This window comes from Rhinopithecus bieti, unplaced genomic scaffold (genome assembly GCF_001698545.2).
Source record: "Rhinopithecus bieti isolate Rb0 unplaced genomic scaffold, ASM169854v2 scaffold_33652, whole genome shotgun sequence".
NCBI lineage: Eukaryota > Metazoa > Chordata > Mammalia > Primates > Cercopithecidae > Rhinopithecus > Rhinopithecus bieti.
Genome location: NW_016814761.1, coordinates 741,511 through 765,805, shown reverse-complemented (window position 1 = coordinate 765,805; position 24,295 = coordinate 741,511). Strand labels below are relative to the sequence as shown.

The 24,295-nt window shown below is 53.8% G+C and overlaps 1 protein-coding gene across 13 annotated transcripts in view; it reads right to left on the bottom strand.

Moving 5' to 3' along the window:
- ARHGEF10L (Rho guanine nucleotide exchange factor 10 like) overlaps nucleotides 1-24,295 on the bottom strand; it is a 182,103-nt gene that overhangs the window by 33,262 nt on the left and 124,546 nt on the right. For all 13 annotated transcript variants that reach the window (XM_017852046.1, XM_017852048.1, XM_017852050.1 and 10 more), the window contains 4 exons: nucleotides 17,461-17,582; nucleotides 11,426-11,512; nucleotides 10,093-10,316; nucleotides 7,414-7,568 (listed from right to left, as the gene is read on the bottom strand). In XM_017852046.1, the coding sequence (XP_017707535.1) occupies nucleotides 7,414-7,568; nucleotides 10,093-10,316; nucleotides 11,426-11,512; nucleotides 17,461-17,582 (588 nt within the window). The remainder of the gene's footprint in view (nucleotides 1-7,413; nucleotides 7,569-10,092; nucleotides 10,317-11,425; nucleotides 11,513-17,460; nucleotides 17,583-24,295) is intronic.

Sequence of the window (24,295 nt, the reverse complement as noted above, 5' to 3'; positions counted from 1 at the left end):
CCTTCCTCCCTCCCTCCATTCTCTTTCCCCCTTCCCTTCCCTGCCTCTCTCTCTCTTCCCCTCTCTCCCATTCGTGTAGTAAGCACCTACTCCACACCAGGCCATGCACTGGGTGTTGGGAAGACAGAAAGGAGTCAGACACAGGCCCCACCCTCAAGGAAGCCCTTCACTGGTCAGAGCAACCAACAGGTTAATCAACAGTTATCACATGACACGCCAAGCACAAATGAGCAGGCCTGCACAAGGGTCTTGAGAACTGCTGAGATGGACGGAGCTAATTCTGCCCCGGGGGAAATCCGGGAGGCTTCTCAGAAGAGGCAGCATGATATGGTGGAAAGTGTCCTGGACCCAGAGTCGGGAGACTTGGGGTCTAGCCCTGGTGCTGCTATGACTAACTTGCTAAGGACCTTGAGCACATCTCTACCCTTCAAGAGGCCTCAGTTTCCCCATGTGTAAAACAGGGTGAGGAGTTGACAAGATTGTCTCTGAAGACTTTTCCAATGCTATAGCTTATCCAGACTGAATCTTGACTTCTCATGAATCTTTTGGCCGACTCCAAGGCACTTCTGTCAAATTTACCAAGATCTCTTCCTCCTCCAGAAACACCACTGCCACCAGGTGAGGTAGAGGGTGCTTTTTGTTTGTTCGTTTCTTTTTTCTTTGAGACAGAGTCTTGCTCTGTCTCCCAGGCTGGATTGCAGTGGCACAATCTTGGCTCACTGCACGCTCTGCCTCCCCGGATTCCAGCGATTCTCTTGCCTCAGCCTCCGAAGTAACTGAGATTATAGGTGCCCACCACCATGCCCAGTTAATTTAAAGTAGACACAGGGTTTCGCCATGTTGGCCAGGCTGGTCTCGAAATCCTGACCTCAAGTGATCCACCTGCCTCGGCCTCCCAAAGTTCTGGGATTACAGGCATGAGCCACCGTGCCTGATCCAGAGGATGTTCTGAGAGACAATAAATCTCCAGTCTGTCATCCCTGAAAACCAAACAGACCTAGGAGTCTGGCCCAAGCCAGGTCCTCCCCTCCCCCGGGATGCCGAGCTCACCCAAGAACCATTTTCTCTGGCAACCAAGCAGTGTGTGCCAAGATTGTTTTTTTCTCAGAAGTCACACCTGATGCCACACAGAACCCTAGTGGCTGCCCTGTCTTGTCAGGGTACCAGGTAGGTAAAGGGAGTTGAAGGGGAAGCTGGGGCCCAGCCTGGAGCAGCCTGGGCCATGGCACACTCTGGAGAGATAGGCAGCAGTGACAGGGGACTGAGAGACAGGACACAGCTAGCTGTGAGCTTCACAATGCCCTGCTACCTCACCTGCCCTCCGCTGGGTCCCTGATACAGAGCAGCCCATCACAGGTAGACCCTTCCCCTCTGAGCCAGCTGCTTGGTGGCACGATGGGGCACAGCTGTCTCCAAAGCTGGAAGGGCCCCAGGGTACGTGATGGAAGCCACTGCTGGGGTGTGGTCAGAAGAGCCAAACTAGATTCCCACCCCCTCCCCATCCTTCCCTGTCCTATCCCATGCTTTGCCTGGTCCCAGTTTTCCCTCCCTCCCCTCCTCTTTCCCATCTATAAAACAGGTTCCCCTTCTGCCCTCACGCCCTACTTAAAATGGGCAGACTCCAAGCTCAGCTAAGAGGCAGAGGAACAAGGACTCCCCTCGACTTCCAGGCACACAGAGCGCTCTGCCCAGCCAGCCAGCGTGAGCACAAGGGAAGCAGTCAGAGCAGGGCAGTCCTCAGCCCCAGAGCTTCTGTGTGAACTTGGACAGGGGGCTTCGCCTCTCTGGACCTCAGTTTCCCTCATCTGCACACTGGGCATGATAACCACACCTGCACTTCTCCGGATGTTGCAGGGAATCAATAAAATATGCAAGAATATTTATCTGGGCACACAGTCAGAGGCCTTGACAGCAGTTCTTACATAGCGTTCTGTATCTGCACACCAGGCCCTCCCTCCTTGAATTACTTCCTTAACTCCCAGCAAGCCTGTGTGGTAGATACTATTATTATCCCTGTTCATAACAGAGACAACTGAGACACAGTGAATTTAAATAACTACCCCAATTCACTCAGCTACAAAGGAGTCTATGCTCGTGGCTCTTACTGTTTGATGTCATTTGCCACAACACAACAGTGTGTGGAAGCAAGTGTTGAATCCACTTAACCAACGTGACAGCAGTGACCTGTGGAGCTAAGACCTTGCACAATGGGTTTTGAACTTGGCTCTGTCTGACTCTGGGCCTGGCCTGCTTCTCCAACCACACTGCCCTCTCAGGTTTCTGAAGGGCTGTGCAGCTGGGCCTGGTGTCCAGGAGGGGTGAGTGACCTGAAGGCGGCCAGGCCTCCACCAGGGCTAGAGCCAAGAAAATGCAAGGCTTTGAGCACCCCCCAGTGGCCAGAGGTGAGTAGTGTTCGTGGCTGGAAGCCGGCGTCTCATTAGGCTGCTATGGCTGAGATGGGGGCTGGGACCCCTCCCAGGGACAAAGCAGCTAGGGATGGTGAGGAAACACCTCCCAAAACTGGAAAGGGAGGCTCTATCCAGCAGCGATAGCCACCGGAGCCCTTGCATCCACTCCCCTGGAACAGAGCCTCGTTGTGGCAGCCTAGGGTAGGAGCTAGGGTCAAACCCTGAGGACTACACGAATGCTGTTCCTGCATTTGCGGGGAGTCTCCAGAAATCCTCTAAGAAGTCCTGACTCCAGGGCAGAATGATGAACTGTGATGAAATTTAATAATGCTAATACTGTTAGATCAAAAAGCTCACAAAGGCCAGGTACGGTGGCTCACACCTGTAATCCCAACACTTCGGGAGGCCGAGGTGGGTGGATCACCTGAGGCTGGGAGTTCAAGACCAGCCTGGCCAACATGGCGAGACCCTGTCTCTACTAAAAATACAAAAATTAGCTGGGCGTGGTGGCGGGCACTTGTAATCCCAGCTACTTGGGAGGCTGAGGCAGGAGAATTGCTTGAACCTGGGAGGCAGAGGTTGCAGTGGAACACCACTGCGCTCTAGCCTGGGCGACAGAGTAAGACTCTGTCTCAAAAAAAAAAAAAAAAAAAAAGCTCATAAAGGACACTGGACAGGAGTCCCTGATTAGAGGGCCCATGGTGGGATCCTGAACAAGAGACTTCCCCTTGCTGGGACTCAGTTTTCCCATCTGTACCATGAGGACAAAACTTGGTCCTCTGAGATTCTTTCCAGCTCTCACACACCATGATTCTGAGATCACAAACCCAGTTGCTGTGAGCTCTGGTGAGAACCGCCCCTGCCTGATGGCAGCCCGCACTTTCCACCCTTCCTCATCTTCCCCTCCAGTGGCTGTGGGTACGCACACACATTCTGGAACACAGGCCCACACGCACACACCTGCCCCTGCGTGACAGCCCATTCATCTGGGCCCGGCACCAGCTCTCGCGGCCAGCACAAGGGAGATGAAGGTCCTGTCTCAGCAAAGGCAGCTTCAGGAGACTGGCATCCCTCCTCCCCCAGCCAGCAGCAGAGAAAGCCCCCGGGTCTCCCTCAGGGGGTCAAGATGGGGCTGGAGCCAGAAAGCAGGTCCCAGAGTGAGTCATCACAGCTGAGAGGGGCCCAAAGGGCAGCCCCTGCCGGGTGACAGTAAATAGTGACTGTGATGATGATGACTGTAATAAAGGGACACGTGGGAGGCGCCAATCCTCCAGGCTCTGTCGTGGCATTCGTGGGAACTGCCGTGTCTACCCTTCACAGCCATTCTATGAAGTGGGGCTGCCCACACCCCCATTTCATGGGTGAGGACACTGAGGATTAGAGGGGCAAAGCAAAGGCCCAACCTCTCGCAGTGGGGACTCAATCCCAGCAGCCTGATGCCCAGCCCATCCCTTACCCATTATGCTATGTACCTCCTCAAGGGGGGACTCCAAACCACGGCACCAGTGCCCAACCAGGGATACCCCAGCATCCCCACCCAAGGCCTGGCAATGCCCCTGTATCACAGGAGAGCCTGGGTAGCACACAGGCAAGGACAGTGGCCACCTGGCTCAGCTCCGGGCCCCAGCACCCTGCTGTGTACCTGACACCTCAGGGGCACTGGCTTATTGAGCAAATGAATGAGCGATACAATGAATGAGAACAAGCAGATGCTCCTGAGGGCAGCAGAGTGACTGCCATGGCCATACTGCTCTCGCCTCAGTTTCCCCATTTCTCAGCTGCAGGTGGGACTCTGAGGCTGCTCCAGCTCTGCCAGTCCATTCCTGCACGTGGCCTGGTCACCCTGGAGTCTGGACAGTCAACTCTCAGCTACTGGTTCTGTAGGTTCTGTCCTACAGACCTATTTGTGTCTGGTCCTGTCCTTCTCCAATAAGCCAAAGCATGGCCAGGAATGCCAGTTTTAGCAGGAATGCCAGTCTTGGTCTCAGCCTAACCCAGCAGGACAGTAACCATGTGACTTCAAACACCAGCAAATACTTCATGGAGTACCTGCGTCTGGATGAAGATGAGGGGTCTAGATTTTCACAATCCCTGGACCCTCCACACCACCAGGGCCACCACAGTGGGTTCTGAGGTTGATACAGAGCCTGCCAGCTTGATGCAGGTGCAGTTCCAAGCCCTGGCTCTGCTGCTGGGATGGGTGGGGGTATCTGAGGGTTATTCAAGGCCTCAGTGAATCCGGATGAGGGCCAAGCTGATGCCCACAGCTGGTCACGGACCAGGCGGATGATTCCAGACCCGGCTGCATGTAATCCAGGTAGAAGGTGATGGAGGCGAATCCCACCCACCCCATACGGTGTAGCAGGTCCTGAGAACCCAGCTGCCTGCCTGGGCCACCTCTGAAAGATAACACCGGGTACGGGTGGGGATACCAGGTAAGGCAAGCCCTGTCTCAGGGGCCTCTTGGCCACAGCCAAACTGGACACCCAGAGAGAGCATGACCACCAAATTCACCTGTCCAGGTGGCTGCCTCAGCCTCTCAGCCAGCCAACCTGCCTCCCCTCCTGTCTACCAGCCAGAGGGAGCCCAGTGCTCAGCCACCTCTAACATGCCTCTCTACGCCCTGACACACTGAGACAAGTTGGAGGCCCTCACAAACAGCTCTGTCTGCCCCTGGCTCATGCCTAGTGCCACTTCATCTTCTAGTTGTCCAGCAAGACAGCCTCCTCTCCGGCTTCCCCCACCAGATCAAGCATTCTCCTGCCTTCAGGCCTTTGCATGTACTGTTCCCTCTGCTGAGAACACCATCCCAACTCTCCACTTGCCTGACTTCTTAAGATCTTAGCCTCAGGATCCCCCTCCTCAGGGAGGCCTTTGTGGCACACCCCGCCCCATACTTGGGTAGTGAGGCTCTCACACAACGCTCATTCCTTCCCGTAGGAGCCCTCGGCACCATGTATAATCTTATACTTCTGCTTGTTTACTAACCGATTCTCTCTCCCTCTATAGACTGTAAGCTCCATGAGGGCAGGCAGTCTGTCCATTTTGCTTGCCACTGTGTCCATGGCATATAGTACGTGCTTGGTAAGCATTTGGTGTACACATGTTTGCAAGGCAGGAAAGCTGGTAGAAATCTCAGCCTTCAGGCCTCATGGCCTCCACTCTACCTGGACAAGCCAAAGCCCCCTCATGTCTGCAGAGAGCTCTAGTCTGGGAGGCAGGGTACTGGGTGCAGGTTCAGCTCAGTCAGGGGGCTCTGGACAGTCTGCTCCCATCCAGAAAATGAAGGCGTGGGGTTCAATGGTCCCCAGTGGCCCTTTTGGTCCTGACAAACTAACAGGCTCCAACCCCAGGCTAGAAGCCAATGGGTAGACCCCAAGCCCCCTGTTTTGGGGTGAACTGTGCCCCCTCATCTGTATGTTAAGGTCCCAGCACCCGGTACCTCAGAATGTGACCTCCTTGGGAAGTAAGGTCACTGCAGATGTAATTAGTTAAGATGAGTTCATACTAGAGAGGGACAGGTCCCTAATCCAATATTATCTGTGTCCTCATAAAAAAGGGAAATTTGCACACCGACACACAGCCAGGGAGAACACCACGCGGAAGTTGAAGTTCTGTAGCCATAGGCAAGGAAACACCTGAAGCAGCTGGGAGCAAGGCCCTTCCCTAGCGCCTACTGAGGGCACATGACCCATCCAAACATGGACCCCTGGGTTCCAGCCTCTAGGATACACGACTCTACATATCTGCCGTTTGTGGTCCTTGTCAGGGCAGCCTCACCTCCTTCCAACCCAGGTGTCCAAACTGGCGAATCGAGCAGTAAGAGGGAACAGGCCAAAGGCGACCCAAGCTGGGGACCAGGGCACCAGGGCGGCACAGGCCGGGCTCACAGCGTTCTGTGGGAGCCGGTCGGGAGTGGTCCCTCTAGAACTCCTCATGAGTCTCTGCAGATCTGAGCCCGTATTTACATTCACACGCACACTCGGTCTGACGGTGAGAAGGGTTTTTCCCTCCCTCTTCCCCCTTTAATTAAAAACTATAAATGCCTTATCAAAAGCTAATTAAAAATACTAACACAGTGCCAAGTGGCAAAAAAAAAAAAAAAAATTAGCTCAGTACAAATATCCGTTTATAACCCTGCAACAGGCTGTGATGACGCAGCAATCACAGCCTGGCTGGCGGAAAAGGCAGGGGAGAAGAGACGCCATGGGCCTTCAGGCTCCTCTGCCCCTTCTAGGGGACTGGGGGCTGGCTACACTCTCCGCTCAGTCCCCTTCATCACATCGGGGCTGAACAAGCCCAGGGGATGGGGACCACAGCACTCCACATGGCTGAGGAGAACGCGCATTCGGTCCCCAGTCAGCATCATCTCAGTAAAGCAAAGGAAATTCTCAAGGGGTGCGTGCGAATTAAGATAACATGCATGCATTAAGTACTTTACCCCTGCCCTGGAGCACAGCAGCCCAAACATGGCCCTCCTGCCCTCCTGACATCGTAACCTGTGCTAGGGATGGCTCAATAAAACAACCCAGACAGAAATATTTGACTCCACTGAGTGCACCCTGGGCCTGGCCCTGTGCTTTGCCCTCATGGAGTTGTCTAACCCTCCAGGACCCATGAGCAGTGGGCACTGCCCTTATTCTCATGAACAGCCCCAGGCACCAAAGAAGGGAGACCATGCAGCAAGGGATACAGCTGTCATGGGGCAAAGCCTGAACGGGAACCCAGGTCCCTCCGACCTACGAGTACCTCTCTTATCCGCTAGAGTCTCCTGCCAACAGGTTTCACTGCCCACATGGTAGTGAGCACCCTATTCCAGCAAGTATTCACGTATGGGGGACCACCCATTGAACCCCAGTGGGGCTCAGGGATCTCCCAACATCCTCAGCACTAAGATTTCCCAATTCATCCCTGCCCAGCCTCCTGTATCCTCTCTTGGTAGAGAATCTGGCACCCAGCTGGCATCCAGGACTGCCCCCCTTCCCCCATTCCCCCCAGTCCTCACCGCTGGTCCGAGGGTAGGCAGCGAGGGTCCCATCCTGCAGGCCAGCGAGCAGGTGGAAGGGGCTGTGTCGCAGGCAGAGCACAGGCTGCAGACCTGGGCTCCTGCAGGTCGCCAGGCACTGGGTGCCAGTGTCCACACTGCCATAGAGCAGGATGCTGCAGGGAGAGGTCAGAGAAGCAGGCTGAGCAGTCTGAGTGACACACTGAGCACTCCCACCTGCTCACTGCCCCCATGCCCTCCTAGGGAGAGGGCCCCAGGGAGCTGCTTCCTCTAAGCCACGCCTTTCTGCTGTGTGGCCAGGCCATAGCTCCACCATGCGGGAGCTCACTTTTCCATGGTTTTCTGGAATGGTACCCTCCCTGACCTCTGTCATGAAGAGGACTCAGGGAGGCTCCAGAGGCAGCACAGTAAAGGTGCTGAGAGAGCTATTTTCAGAGTCACGTGGACCTGAGTTCGAATCCAGACGTGCCACTTTCCAGTCTGACAGACCCTGGACTGCTAAGCCTCAGTTCTCTCTGTAAAATGGGGCAACGATGCCTACTTCACCACCATAAAAGGAACAAAGTACTGACACATGCTACACAGAAGGATCTTGTAGGCGTGATGCTAACAGAAGCAGACAGGAAAGGCCACATAGCGTCTGAGTCCATTTACATGAAACATACATAGCGTGTGAGTCATTCCCATGAAACACACATAGTGTGAGCCCATTCACATGAAATATACTAGTATGCAAGTCATTCACATGAAATATACATAGCGTGAGTCATTCACATGAAACGTACAGTGTCATTAACATGATACATAGCATGTGAGTCATTCACATGAAATGTACATAGTGTGTGTCGTTCACATGAAATGTACATAGTGTGTGAGTCATTCACATGAAATGTACCATGTTAATGATACAGTGCTCATTACACGAAAATGTACATTAGCGCAATGAGTCATATCACATGAAATGTCTAGCATGTAAGTCATTCACATGAAATGTACACAGTATAGTGGGCAATCACATGAAGCAATACATAGTGAGGTCCATGCGTATGAAATGTACCTAGTGTGAGTCATTCACATAAAATGTACATAGCGTGAGTCATCTCACATGAAATGCAGTGTCACTGACATGAATACATGCCAGTGTGAGTCATTCACATGAAACGTACATAGTGCATGAGTCATTCACACGAAATGTACATAGCATGTGAGTCATTCACATGAAACACAGTGTGTGTCATTCACATGAAATGTACATAGCATATGAGTCATTCACATGAAATGTACATAGTGTGCGGCAATCACATGAAATGTTCATAGCGTGTGAGTCATTCACATGAAATGTACAGTGTGTCACTCACACGAAACTTGCACAGTGTGAGTCCATTCACATGAAATGTACATAGCACGTGAGTCATTCACTTGAAACATATGTAGTGTGAGTCCATTTACATGAAATGTACATGGAGTATGAGCCATTTACATGGAACATACATAGTGTGTGAGTCCATTTATACAGTGTCCTGAGGAGACAAACCCATAGAGACAGAAAGTAGATTAGTGGTTTCTGGGGTGGGGGTGGGGAGCAGGAGAATGGAGGGAGATTATTTAATGAACATGTGGTTTCTTTGGGGGGTAAAAAGAAAGGTCTGGAAGGCCCCTCCTAGGTCCAGGCCCTGGCTGGGCCCTTGGCTGTAGGCCAAGCCTGGACTGTGCAGAGCTTAGAGTAGCTCCCAGTTGACTTCAGTAGCCTTGGCTTTTGCTCCTTACTCCGTTTCCTTGTGTGGGAAAGGGGAGGGAACGACCTCTGCATTACAGAGGAGTGGCTATGAGGCTTACCTCTAAGCAACACACAGTAGGTGCTCAGGAAATATGCTCTCATCTCATCTCCTGCTCTCTAGGAGGGGTGGAGTGCACAGAGACACAGGGAGGACAGGACACAGCAGTGCCAGGCCCTAGACTCCCCGGGGCGCGGCCCACCTCAGATCTTCACTGATCCTCACCTATACCTCCCTGTGCACAGGATGAACATTCCCTCTCCCTTTCCGCTATAGGAGGTGGTCTACCCATCCTGCACAGGCCACAGCTTGCCCTGAGCCTCCTTGCTTCGAGTCAGGGTTTTGCTGACTCACAAAGCCCCAGATGTCTTACAGAGGGCAGCCCCCTCTGCCAGTAGTAACCTCTTGACCTGGAAACACCCTGGAACCCTCACCCTGCCCAGCAAGGGGAATGGGGGCCACATATAGTGAACATTCAATGACAGCTAAGTGAACTGAAGGCCTCATGTGGCTGTGTCTCGGTGGGCTCTCACGGCAGCCCTGCATGGGGGGATTCTGGTCCCCAATTTACAGATGAGAAACTGAGGTTCAGAGAGGTTAAATGAGTGCCCAGGACCCAGAGCAAGGAAGTGGGTGAGCTGAAATTCAAACCCAGGTCTGGCTGACAGCAGAGCCAGCATCCACCTCCACCAGCCATGCTTCCTGGGAGGAGCCAGGCAACTGCACTGCAGGCAGCTCCCGACACTGGCTCCCACACTGGGCAGCTCTGGTGCCTACCTTCCTGGAGAGCAGGGGCAGAGAATGTTGGCAGGCAACAGGCAGATCCAGAAAGCTACAGGAACAGCCCCCACCCAGTGCCCAGCCCTGCAGAGGCTGCTCTCACCCCTCCTTCTGGGCCCCTCACCTGCCATCCTGGAGCCCGAGGCAGATGGTTGGATGTACTGTGGCTGAGGGGTCAGCAGCTGTCCGGCTCTCATCTCTGCTCTCTGCCTCCTCCTCCAATTCCGGGATATACTCCATGCAGAGCACAGGGGCTGCCAGTGGGAAGGACTTGACGGTGCGGGGCGAGGGCCGGTTCAAGGAAAAGATTTCCACCTGGCCCCCTGCGCCTTCCTGTCCACCCCCGACCTGGAGCAGAGACCCAAAGAGGCCATCAGGTGGGAACCACAAGAGGGAGCAGAGGAGGACCTGCTTTCCCAAGGACCCCATCCTTTGAGAGACACATCCCTTCTCCTGCCCACACGCTCCTGCGGTCACAAAAGTCATTTACCCCCAGCTGCCATGGCAACAAGTTAGCTTCAGGGCCCACAGGAAATCAGGTAAGGAGCTAAGGTGGGCTAAATACTCAGTCAGCTTTCTATTTCCTCCTCTGCAGGGTGCATTTCAACGAATATAAAGTAAACATCTACTCCATCCCTTTAAAATGCCCTTCTCTGTGTTGACCATTGTTTTACCTGTGTCTAGCATATGATAGATACATACTCAATATATTCTTGTTGGATGGATGGATGGATGGGTGGACAGATGATAGACAGATAGATGGAAGGCTGTATAGGTGAATGAATGGATGGGTGGGTGGATGGATGGATGGACAGATAAATAAATGGATGGATTAAATATATATTCTTGTTGGATGAATAAATTGATAGGTAGGTGGGTGGGTAGATGGATAGATGGATAGGTGGGTGGATAGATGGATGGATGATGGATGGATGGATATACCATGTGCTAGATCATGGGGGAACGATGAGGAACAAATCACTCTCAGATGGGGAGCAGCAAAGAGAGCACACAATTTGCAGCACAAGGAACATGGTGGAGAGTACCTCACTTGAATCAAGGGAGGCTTTGCCAGGAAGCCCAAGGATAGAAAGGTGGGCTGGAATGTCTGCATGAGTAGGGCACTAGCCAGTCTTGCCTCCTGACTCCAGAGGCGAAGATCCTGAGACCCAGGCCCTCTGCACAGCTCCCCCTTTCACTTACTTCTCAGCCCTGTCACCATTTGCAAAAGGCACACTCTCTTCTTAGCTCCCTGGTTTTCTGTTGCCCCAGATGAGGTTGCACCTCCCAACTCCATATACAGTGCCTGGCACCAGAGGTTCCCAGGAAGACCTTGCTGGATGAAGCTGCATGAGATGAGGCAGGCAGCTGCTGTCTCCAGCACCCCCTCCCAGGTACTGCTCTTCCTACTCCTATCCTGAGGCCAGAATGCCCAGCTGGGCAGGGGGGTGACTCACCCAGAGGTAGCCCTGTGGAAGGGAGGTGCTGACTGCTGAGAAGCCCAGCAGGGGACAGTTGACAGGACTGTGGACCAGGGCCCCAAGCTGCAGAAACAGAAATGGTACATGTGAGGTTAATCGTCAAGGTGCCCAGATGCCAATATTTGGCAGATTCCTGGGCCCCATCCAACTCTCCCTGGATTAGAATCCCTGTGGGTGGGGACCAGGAAAGCAACATGCTTCACAAGTGCCTGCTTCTCCAGGCAGTTCCTACACGCTCACATTTGTTCTTCCTCTCCTAGCACCTCCCGGCTAGAAGAGGCCTGCAGGAGGCTCTGTATCAGCCCAGGGTCTCTGAAACTGAGCAGCTTCCAGATACGGTTTCTTGAAAGCCACTATGCCCACCCTTCCTTATTTTACAGACGGGGAAATGAGGGTCACAGAGGGCAGGTGACTGCCCTAGACCACAGGGGAGGTGAGTGGCAGGGCTGGGCAGCTTGTGAGGGCCATGCACAGAAACCAGGGCTCAGCCTGTCGCCGCTATCACCAGTAACCACCTTCCGCCTGCTCCCCCTGAAACAGCTGCCCCAGACCCCGTGTTGGGTGGGCTTTCTCTGAGGCCTGTTTCCTGAGCTAGACCTGGCCAGTCCCTCTCTCTGGCCAGGACAGCAATTCTAGGAAATGGCCTGACCCACTCATGGGCCATACTGAAAGAGAAGACAAGGGGAGACAGCTCTTGGCTGGAGGGAGGATGCAGCTGACCACTGGGCTCTTTTCCAGGGAGCTGCTGCCCTCTGCTGGTGCTGAAGGCCCCAGCCGTCCCTGGACCCACTGTTAGAATATTCTAACAAAATTTCTAATGGCCATGGGCGAGAGTCCCTAAGAGGTCACCTCATCCAGCCTCCTCATTTAGCAGATGCCAACTTGAAGGTCAGAGGGAGGTGTGCCTGGCTCAAGGTCACACAGCATATTAGTGGCAGAGTCAGGGCTAGAATTCAAACCTTCTACTCCTGGTTCAGGTCTCTTTCTATTCTGGTTGAATTTTACCCCAGAAGCCTGGCTGCACGCCAGAGGCCTCGGCACTCTGGGGCCCCAGTTCTGCCTGCTGAAAACATGGGTCCCCACATTCAGAGCAGGGGGCTTCACTAAGCCTGGCCTCTGGGCTCCGTCTTCTCTGCTTCCTGGTGGCTGCATCTAGCTGAGGGTGCATGCCCTTTCTGCTGGGCTGATGCTCTCTGCTCCCTTGGTGGAGAGGAGGCCACAGCAGCCCCTGCTCGGGCATTTCCATGGCAACTCCAGTGGGCCCTGATGTCAGCTGAGTCAACAGAGCCAGGTTGAAGATGGTGGGAAAAACTCAAATGGCTCCTTCACGGGCAAGGCCCTGGCCCTAAATGTCTTGCCTGTGCCAGGAAGCTGGGAAGTCAAGGTACCCTATGCAGAAGAGAAGAGGGGAGCACGAGGCTGTGAAGGGAAGCAGCTTCAGGTACAGCCAACCTGGCTCCAGCCTCAGCTCAGTGGTTACCATCTGGATGGTACTGAACAAATCAGGTCCTCACCTACAGAGCAGAGACCCTGAAATCTCTCAGGATGGCCGTGGGGACTGGAGAGGGAAAGTGTAAAGTACCCGGCCCAGGGCCAGGTATCCAGTTACCCCACAGCTACTAAGGCTTACCAAGGGCCTCCCATGGGATATTCTAGCACTTCACACACCTTAGCTCATTTCATCATTGGAGCAAGGCTATGAGGGTGGAGCTATCACGGATGAGCAGCAGACAGGGTACACGGCCAACAGCAGTTCTGGCTGAGGTCGGTGAAGGTCAAGACACAGCCCAATGGGCTGGTGAGCTTTGGCCTAAGCAAGCCTGGCCACAGACTCCCTGTGGGTCTGGGCTCCCAAGATGCTTGAGTTTTAAAGCATCTCAGAGCAGGCAGCACCCCCAGCACCATCCCCAAGGCCCTGTCCCCGGGCAGGCTCTGAGACTGACAGTCAAGGACGGGTTTGTGCTGAACCCTCCCTGCCCACCTGCTGCCCCTCCAGGGAGAACATTCCCCCTTGGATGGAGCCAGGGGTCCAAGAAGAACCTTCAGCACCCCAGTAGTCAGGCCTTCAGAAATGCCACAGAATAGACTCCGGTGTCCTTTCCTTCCTGGGGACCAAGGTGTCCTCAGGTGTTTGCTTCCATTTCTTGAGCCCTGAGCGCACCCCATGCAACTGGCTAAGCACCTGACCCAAATTGTATCCTTTAATCCTCATGGTGACCCAGTCAGGGAGGTGCTGTGACCACCCCAGTTTAAGATACCATGAGCTGAGGCAGCATTCCTGATGTCACACTGTTGGGACTCAATCCAAGGTAGGTGGCCCCTGCTGATGCTCTGTCACGCCCCCGGCCGATTCCCTTGAGTCAGAAGGCCTTGGTGTGGCCCAGTGTGGGCAGCGGCCACTGTCAGCACAGACAAGAGACCTACTCCTGCCTCCCGCCCCAACACCCTGGTCCCTTGAAGGAAAGAGCCCAACACACCCTCGTCCACTGGTACAAGAGTGCTGACCCTGTCTACACGGTGGCCAGCAACGCCCTCTGCCCAGCCCAAGCCCTCCCTAGACAAATAGTCCGGGCCACTGGTTGCCATGAGGCCAGCCAGAGCTGGAGTCACCCCTGCCCCAGGACCACCTGGAAACATGGTGTGCTGGAAGGGGGCCTGGGCAGCAGTTCACACACTCACATCTGTTTCTGCAGTAATTGGACAGGGCCTTGGTACTTCAAGGCCCTAATTCATCAGGCTGCCTGCACACAGCTGATGGGGCACATGTGTCTGGACTGGTGGGGGGTGGGGTAGGGTGTGGGCAGAGTGGGATGGCAATTTGAGGCCTAGCAAGTGTGGCGAGACAGGCTCTGCTCTGGCTTCTGGGAGCTCCACAGGCCCCTTACCACAGAGAGTCACTCGCCTCCCTCCACTAGCCCTGGCGCTCCTCAGGAGACAGTGAACTGGGGCCAGCAGGACTGAGGAGGCTTCTGGCCTACATATTCCTGGGCCCCAAGAGCTCGCACTGAGGAGATTCATGGGCCCTGGTTCCCCAGGTTTGAGGTGGCAGAGGCTCCCCACCTGGATGGGGGTTTCTTCTGGGGAGGCCTTGGAGGCAGTGGCCAGTCTGTGACTCCACCACTGGGGTCTGATCTGTCAGGGCTCAGCCTGCATCCTGTGCTCTCAAGAGACCCAAGGCCCTGAGGGATACAGGAGAATCCAATGCCCACCATAAAAGTCACCCAGGGCCAGCCTTCTTCAGGGATGCACTAAGGCCAAGCTGACCGCAGGCACAGTGGGCCCTGATACTCCCCACTCCATAGTCGCTGTCTCCAGCCCAAGGCCCCGGGGCCCACAGGTAACCCCCAATCTGGCATACCCCATCTATCACCAGTTAAGCCAGTCCCACCCCAACACATCCCCAACATGTTCCCACCTCCCTTGCCCAAGGCCTCCACCAGGGCTGGGGCTAGGGTGATAGACAGGGCACCTAGTTGGGGTAGAAAATTTAAAAGGGCACCAAAAACGCAGTCACAAAAAATATATAGAGAGAGAGAGAGAAAGGCAACTTTTAAAAAATCAATATTAATGCAAAAAATCCATAATGAATAATTATTTAAAAGTTTAAATACAGACAAAACTTCACCCTACACTTGTGCAACCCTGGCTCACTCGCCTCACCCTAATCCTGGCCCTTTGTGTATCAAGAGACAAAAAGAGCAACCAAACCACAACAGAAATTTGCTGATTTTATTATATTTCAGCACTGCATTAAAATAGTATTTATTTTAATTATTGAGATTTTTGACATCTGCTGAAATTTTGTGCCTGAGGCAAGGATGCCTTACTCTAGTCACAGCCCTGGCCTCCGCCCACATCAAGTCTTGTCACGTCTCAGTAGGACCCTGAGCTGAGCTCTGAGCTGCTCCCTCTATATCCATTCTTTTTTTTTTTTTTTTTTTTTTTTTTTTTGAGACAGGGTCTCACTGTGTCACCCAGGATGGAATGCAGTGGCACGATTTTGGCTCACTGCAACCTCTGGCTCCCGGGTTCAAGTGATTTTTCCACCTCAGCCTCTCCAGTAGCTAGGACTACAGGTGTGCACCACCAAGCTCAGCTAATTTTTGTATTTTTGGTAGAGACAGGGTTTCACCATGTTTGCCAGGCTGGTCTTGAACTCCTGACCTCAAGTGATCCACCTGCCTTGACCTCCCAAAATGCTGGGATTACAGACGTGAGCCACCCCACCCAGCCAACATCCATTCCTTTTGTATTATTTACTTATTTATTTGAGACAGGGTCTCACTCTGTCCCCCAGGCTGGAGTGCAGGGGTGCAATCACAGCTTACTGCAGCCTCAACCTCCTGGGCTCAAGCGATCCTCCCACCTCAGCCTCCCAAGCCACTAGGACTATAGGCTCGCGCCACCACACCTGGCTAATTTTTTTTATTTTTATTTGGTAGAGATGGGGGTCTTACTATGTTGCCCAGACTGGTCTCAAACCCCTGGACTCAAGCGACCCTCCCACCTCAGCCTCCCAAAGTGCTGGGATTACAGGCATGAGCCACCACGCCCAGTCCCGGTATCCATCCTTATCTGCAATTCACTCTCACACAACAGCCAGAAGGATCCAAAAAATGCAAATTATAAATCAAATCGTACTAGTCCCCAGCTTGGGAAACATCTGTTTCCAAGGCTTTTCACTGTTCTGAGAACGAAATCCAAAGCTGACCCAACCTGCAAGGCTGGTATGGTCCAGCTCACCCACCAGCTGACCTCAGGGCCCGCCCTCTCTCCTCCTGCCTCACCTGGCTTCCCCCACTGTTCCTGCTGCACCCTCTGTGTGAGTTTGTCTACTGGCAATATTGTTCCCATCCCTGGGCTGAATCCTTCTTGCCATTCAGGTCTCAGTTTAAACGCCACCTCCTCCAAGTGGCCATCTCTGAACCTCAACTTACCCACGTATCTATTGTGGCCCCGATGTCTTTGTTATGCACCTCACTCTTTTCTATTTCCTTTGGTTTGCTGGGTTTTTGCCTCTCTCTCTCCGCTAGGATTCAAAGCTACATAAGGGTTGGGACCTTGTAAGTCTTAGTCACTATTGTATTCCCAGGGTCTAGCACAAAATAGGTGCTCAAAAAATTATATGCAGAATGGACAAGTGAACAAATGAACTCACATCTCAAGGATTTGTTCTTTCAGCTGTTTAGATCCCCAGTCTACAGCCCAATCGGCACGTCTCTTGGAGCTCACCAAGCTGGGCCTGGGTCTCCAGCTGGTGCTCCCATCCCTGCAGCTGAGATGACCTCATCTCCCTGGGAAAGGGGAGGCAGTAGTTGCTCCAGATGGAGGGGGAGCTGGACAGGGTATAAGGGCAGGTAACCCGTAGGGGCTGAACATCCTCATGGTTAAGACACTGGGTGTTGTGATCAGGTAGGGCACGGTTCAAATTCTTACTCGCTGTGTCTTTTTTGGAAAATCATAGCACCTGTCTTAGCCTTAGTTTCTTTATCTGTGAAATGGATAGAGAAACATCTACTCGCAAGGTTCTTACAGATATTAAAATAAGAGAATGGCAGGAAAGAACCAGGGTGTAGAGCAAGTGCTCAATACACGGGAGGCCTGACGGCACATCAGGGAGCAACCCACAATGAGGGCAATCCCTGCACCAAAGCCGGCTCCCGCCTGGTGGACCACAAAGCACCCAACCCACAGGGGCTGGCACAGCCGCTTCGGCATGACCTGCAGCCATGCCATCAACAGATGAGATCATTGCTGTTTATTATCTCAAAATAATGGAATTTTCCATTCACTTGACCCACAGTGGTCATTCACCTCCATTTTTTTGGTGGGAAAGCTGATTCCCGAAGCAACAAAAAGTCTCGACCAAGCGTGTCAGTAAGAATTTAGAAGCCGCAGCTGGAACCTGAGCCTTCCCTGCTGTGGGCGCTCCCTGGAAACTCTGGTTCTCCCAGGCGAGGGGGAGCCGCAGCCACCTTCGAGGTCGGCTCAGCAAGATCCGCTCCACTCACCTGCAGGCTGAGTGCCCGTGAGGAGAAGGCAGGGATGCAGCAGGCCAGGATCGGGCACCAGAACGGGGCTTTGCTCTTCTTGTCCTCATCCGGGCATAGCCAGCCTGGCTGGTTCTCCTCCCCTACAGCAAGAGGAAGGAGGTGGGTAGAGCTGGTCAGAGTCCAAGGACCAACCAGGCCATGAGGAGCCCTCCAAGCCCCAGGGAGCCACTGCAGGCCCCAGAAGCCTGGCCCCATCCAGTCACTCCCCACCCTACTCCTGCCGGACTGAGATGAAATCCAGCCTCAGGAGTGATGCCGTGGCCAGGGTCTCAGGGAGGGAGCTGAAAAACTTAAGGTCCCAGCTTGACCATCCTACTGCTGAACAACCCTGTGCAAGTCACCCCAACTCTCTGAGCCTCGATTTCTTTGCCTAGAAAATAGGAATGCTAGAAATGCCTTCGTCCTGTGGTGGTTGTGAGAACCAAATGAAATAATAGACGTGAAAGGGTTTTTAAAAAAAAAAATTAAGATGCTGAACAGAGTACAGACCCCTGTTGCCTTGAATTTCTGCTGCAGAGTAGGAAATAGACCATGAATGATCAGAGGACAGGAGGCTGCCATTGCGGCACTCACACTCGACCGTGGTGGTGATGGAAATGCGGGAGAATTACACTCCTGCTTCCTTCAAGACTATCCTGAAATTAGGAAGCCACCTGCCTCCAGTTCGCCCACCCTAGCTGTGCCTCAAAGCTCCCAGGGTCCTGTTACAAGTACACATGCCTAACCTGATCCCAGACCCAGGACTCACCACGGGAGATCACCGTGCTAAAGAGCATCTGCTAAACCTTGTCCTCTGTGGAGGCTCCTTTACACGGCTTGGGGCTCTGCTCACACGTCCCTTCCTCCGAGAAGTCCTCCCTGACCACCCTGACTACAGTGGCCCCTTCTCTCAGGAATCACTCTAAAGAGCCTGTCTTACTTTCCTCACAGCCTTCATAATGATCTGAAATCATCTGTGGTTCATTTCCATAAGTCTCTAATATCAAAGCTGTAGTCAGTGGGGGTCTGCACTGTCTCATTCACCGCTGTCACCCTGACACCCAGCACACTGCAAGGCACATAGTGAGTGCTCAGAAAACATGGCTGGAAAGAATGAATGAAAGGAAAGAGGGAGGAATAAACTACCATCTGTCCTGAAGAATTCTCCCTGTGGAGGATCCCTTCCTTCTTTACACTCCCTATGAGGACTCCCTTCCAGGAAGCCCACAGCAAGGATGGGCGTGATGAAGACGCCACCTACTATGCGCCCACACATCAGGCACCACACTGATCGCCACCGTCTATGCCCTGGTTTAGTCTTCACAATTGCTGAGCATAGTCAGAATCATTATTTTCACTCCACAGAGGATGACACTGGCACTCAGGGATTTGGTAACATGGCCAGACCACAGCCATGGCTAGGGGGCAGCACCCAGATTCAGGCCTAGGTCTGAAACCCAAGACTGAATTCTCTGAACTAAACCAGGCAGCCTTCAGCAACCACGCCCACCGATGCTCCGTCACAAAGGCCTGTGGGCACAGTGATGCTAGAGTAGCTCTGCTGCAGGCAGCCAGAGACATGGACAGGTGGCCCAAGGAAGAGAGGCCACTTACTGCAGTGACCCCAAGCTGAGGAGTGCCCAGAGCTCCAGAGCCACAAAGGCAGGTCACAGACTGAATCACTGTGTTCCAACGCACTTCTCCGTGACAGAGAGGAAGCTGGGACCTACGGCCAGCCTGCCCCTCCCCTAGGAGGGGCCAACTCAGCCTGAGAGTGCCCGCCAGCCACACCAGGGACCCCTGACACTACAGTCATCTCCACTCAGCAGCCAGGCCCATCCTGCTAAAACTTACATCTGGCCTCACCGTTCCCCTGCTTGGAAGCATCAATGGAGTCCCAGTCTGCCCAGAATAAGATCCAAACTCTCCTGGAAGAGCTGCGAAGGCCCCTTCCCTCCCCGGCCTCCTCCCTCGGCCCTCAGCTCCACTGAGCTGGACTGTGCTCAGCAACCTCACTGGGACGGGCCCGGAGGTTCCCTGTGTCCGGAACTCTACCCCTCAGCTCCCCAGGACTGGTTCCTCTCCTTCTTGGAGAGGCCTGCACCGCCCATGTCTCCATGCCCTGGCCTCTACCACCTGCCATCTCAGCCCATCGGAGGGTATCACACCTCTCAGAGCTACTCCCTGCTCCTCCACCAGTGTGACTCTTCTTCCTTTGTGTGCACGCGTGTGTGTGTGTGCACATGGAAGTAGGGGCTCCCCCACCATGCCAGTGTTCTGTGAAGGCCGAAACCTCCCACCCTATTTCCTTCTACACCTCACCCAACCCACTCACACAGGGCTGAACCCACCACGGACCATCAGTACATTCAGGGACATGAACAGAGTCTCTTTTCTCAGAGCTTCATTTTCAAGGTTTGTCAGATATACCCCTGACATGAACATTAATCTGACTCGCTTTCATCGAAGAGATCCTGCCGGGTCAGAGCAAAGGGCTGGACACGAGTGAGAGCAGCCGCAGGCCATCACTGCCCGAGAGAGGTGGCATCTGAACGCCGGCACAGCAAGAGGAGCTGGAATGAGGTGGCAGGTGAGATGCTATTTGAGAAGTGAAAGACATTCCCAAATGTCAGGCGTGATGACGTGAAGGCACCAGCACCCAGCGGGCTCACACCCTCCGGCCTGAGTCACTGAGCAATGAACTCATTCCCGAAGTGGGCCCAGAGCCGTCGTCCTCCATGTCCAGCCCTCTACCCTGCTGGTCCCTGGAAGCAGAGTTACGTAAGACCTGATCCCTGCCACCAGCGAGGAAAGGCCAACATGAGAGACCCTCAGGGGAAGGGCACGACCGCACAGGGTGCGCACATTGCCATAACAGACACTTCTACGTGCTCCCCACCTCACGGTTTCCACACTGCCTCACTGCATCCTCACAGCCATCATGGGAAACAGGTCCTTCCATCCACACTCCACGCTGGCCAGCAGAGGAAAGGGGAAAGCAGGGGAAGGCCCAGGTGCCAAGGAACTAACCCACGGGGGCACCTTGCACGGTGCCTGCAACGCAGCTCGTCCCGGGGAAGCACAGCCTCTCCTAGCCTCTCCTAGCGTGCCGGGGCTCACCACGCTGCCTCTTGGACAAGCCCCTGGGCAGCAAATAAAGATAGGCCAGATTTGAGAGCTTGTCCCTGCTCTCAAGGAACTTACAATCAAGCAGATCCTCACCTCTACCAGACAAGAGCTCTGGTCTGGACCCCCAATTCCTCACCCCACGGCCTGCAGGAGCTGGGTGAGCGAGCATCTCCCCGCCCTAGCCCCCGTCACCAGGGCGCCCAGAGCTCAGCTCCTCTCTTTCCTCCCCGAACACCCACAGCCCATCAAGTCCTGGCAATTTATTCGTATGTATTTTTTTAATGATCTGACCTTCTCCTTCCAGATGGTGCCTTCCCTGCCTGCGACTGGGGACATTACAAGAAAATGGAGTCGTTGCTCCCCATCTGCCACTGCCATTGTTCCCGTCACAAAACCAGAGTGGCGGAGACCAAATTAGAAGGCTGCTGTTGCTGAAAATTGAAAGCCCGCTTGGGATAAGTGACATTAAGAACTGGCACCGACGGCAGAGCCGTGATTTCCAGTTGACACTAAGTGGGGGCTTATTTAGCGCCCAGCTCTGTTTGCCAACACCCCCTGGGCGTGAGAGCTCCCCATGGGACACAGGGAACAGCTCCAGGGTTGCAGATCCCCCACCACCCTCAGAACAATCCCCTCTGGTCTGCTAGAAGGGCCCGGGCAGATCCCACCTCAGTCTCCAACTCGCCGTGTGACACGGAGCCAGGTACTTACCCTCTCTGAGCCTGTGGCCTCATCTAGAAAATGGGGGAAAGAACTCCAACCATATGGAGTTGTGAGCACTGGAAATCATATATATCATGCCTAGCAGACACGAGGCACTCTGGAAATAGCAGCCATGATGGTCGCTGTCCTCGCTGCTCCTATTACTGAGGGCAGCTGAGCCCACCGCAGGCCCTGCCCTGCTTCTCCAGCCTGACCTGCCTCCCAGACTCCTACTGGACTCAGTCCCGGTATCGTGCCTTTACTGCTCTTCCAGAACCTCCCAAACTTAAAGCCACCTTCAAGATACCACTCACACCTCCCCAGCACCACAGAGATGCTGCTGGCCACAGCCACAGATGTCAGACTGGGCCAGACCTCAGCAGACATCTCATTCAACCACCTGTCCCCTACAGAGAGGGCCATTGGTGTCCAGGGAGGCCAGGCAAGTGGCCAGTCTCCCAGCTGGGGTAAAACCAGGGTCAGGCTCCAAGGTTATGCCCTCGGCCCCACTCCTGGAGAACAGACCCATCCCTTCCAGCTGCAGGGCGTGGGCAGATCCCAGCACCAGCCTGTGGGACAGCAGTGAGGGTTAAAGGACATGATGAGGTCTAGAATGCACTTCACACGCTGCCAGGGCTGTGCTCAGGACCCAGCAGCTGGAGTCATCACTGAAAGGAAAACTGGCGTCAGTGTGATGACTGTGGGCCAGAAAACTAAACCAAATGAGAGGCGGCAAGGGAGGGCCCAGCCCTGCGCTCAGGCTCACTGCCTTGGACCACCTGGTTATGTCCCTGTGAGTTTGGCATTAGCCATGGCCTGCCAGGCCCATGTCCCCTTGAGAGGTGGGAATGAGGAGGGCCATGGGTGGGAGGAGCTCCAAGGGCCCGAGGGTACGGGGCAGCAATGCAGCTGTGTGAGCAGAGCAGGTGGTGCGGGGGGAGGGTACAGGAAGGGAAGTCGGGGAGCCCCCTACCTCACCTCTTCCTTCTCTGGGGCCTTCCATCTGCAGCCCTGTTCAAGCCCTAACAAGAGCCGAACCAGTAGAAAGAGGTAGGAAGATATCCTGGCCCTGTACTAAATCGCGTGTGACCTCAGAAAGGCCATTGCCCATCTGAAATGCAGACACTGCTTGACCTATGAGCCTCTCTCACAGCTCCTATGTGAGCCTCTCTCACAGCTCCTATGTGCCAAGGGCTGGCTGTCTAGGCATCTTCCACACACCATCTCCCCACATTTTCATGAGACCCCTGTGCAGGGGGCACTGGCATTTTCCCCATTTTCTGATGGAAAATCCAAGGCATCTCAGAGCAGTTTGCCGGGATCACAGAGCTGGTCAGTGGCAGAGCTGGGAACGGAACCCAGACGGTCTGGCTCCATTTCCCATGGTGCTGAGGACCACCCCTTACTGCCTCTCAAACCTTACTGTGTGCCAAAGAATGCAACAGGGCCCTTGGAGATCTAGTCCAACTCACAAATAGGAAAACTGGGTCTCAGGATGGAGTCTGCCTTTCCCAGGACCACAAGGTATGGTGGTGGCCATGCTGGGGTTTGAACTGGGTCCGCAGATTCCCCAGGGCTCCCTGCCCCTCCAAAGGGCAGAGCTAATACCCTCTCCCAGATCCCAGGCTCCCCCACCGCGTCCCTCTCCTTTCTCAATCTTCAGATTATGATCCTGACACACTGTAGTCAGGGAGAGAGAAAGATACAGAAAATAAAATAAAGGAATAACAGGCTTTGTGAATAAATGTTTTTAACATATTCTATTTCTAACAGGCTCATATTATCGTCCCCTCCCAAACCAGGCACTGCAGATTAAAAAAAAAAAAAAAAAAAAAAGTACTGGCAAAATAAAAGAAACAAATAATTCAAGCCCCAAGGGAACACAGTCATTCAAATAAGATTTCAAATGACTCTCCTTCCATTAAAACTTTTGCTGCAGTGAAGCTGTGTGGAGATAAGGCAGCCCAGCGTCTTCACAGGCTGTGGAGAGCTGGGGCTGCCCAAATCGCGGTCTCCCATCCCTCCTAGCACCAAGCCCCGTGCAGCAAAGCACATGTGGTTCAAAGAGGAGATTCATCTGCCTTTAAAGCAGGTGTACACATGGGGCTTGGGCACTTCCCAGGATGGAAGTGATGCATGGGGTGGGGAGGGGAGTGCATGGTCCAAGGGGCAGGGAAGCCACGTTAGCCTTTCTGAGGGCCAGGATTCCCAAAGTCTTCTGCCAGGGACAGGGCAGCTTCTGCTTAAAACCCTTTCTGCACACTCCAAAGGCCTTTCTGTCACCCAGAAACATCCAGCTGAGGCCAGAGCAATATCAGCACTGGATCCAAGAAGGGATGAGCTGAGTAGAAGCCTCTGGTCCAGGTTCCCCCACAGGCAACCACTCCCCATTCCTTCCCCTACCTCCACAACTGCCTCTCCCATGCCCTCTCCCCACAGCAGCCAGAATGACCCACTTAAATGAAAACCAGATCAGGACATTATCCAGCTCTCAATGCTATAATGCACAGCTTCCCATCATGCCCAGAACAAATCCCATATGGCTCTCCCTGGCTGCCCAGAAAACCTGCCCACAACATACCCACCCACCTACTTCCCTCCCCTTCATCTGCCAGTGCTGGCCACTCTGGGCTTCCTTTTGTCCCTACCTCAGGGCCTTTGCACTTGCTGTCCCCATGCCTGGATCACTCCGCCCAGGTCTTTGTGCAGCTTCTGAGGTCCCTGCCTCCGGGTCCCCCAGATGGCAGTCCCAGACCAGCTCTATGCCCTGCACAGCATAACTCCTGCTTGCAGATTTGCTCCCCATTTAATGTCCTCCTCCCTGACCCTCATAAATTTTAAGTTCCTTGAGAGCAGAGCTCTCTCTGCTTTTGTCATTATTCTTTCCCCCATGCCCAAAATTATGTAGAGTCTCAATAGTTTTTTTCAATTAATGAAAACCAGTGACAAAGGTCCTAACTTTTTTTTTTTTTTTTTTTTTTTT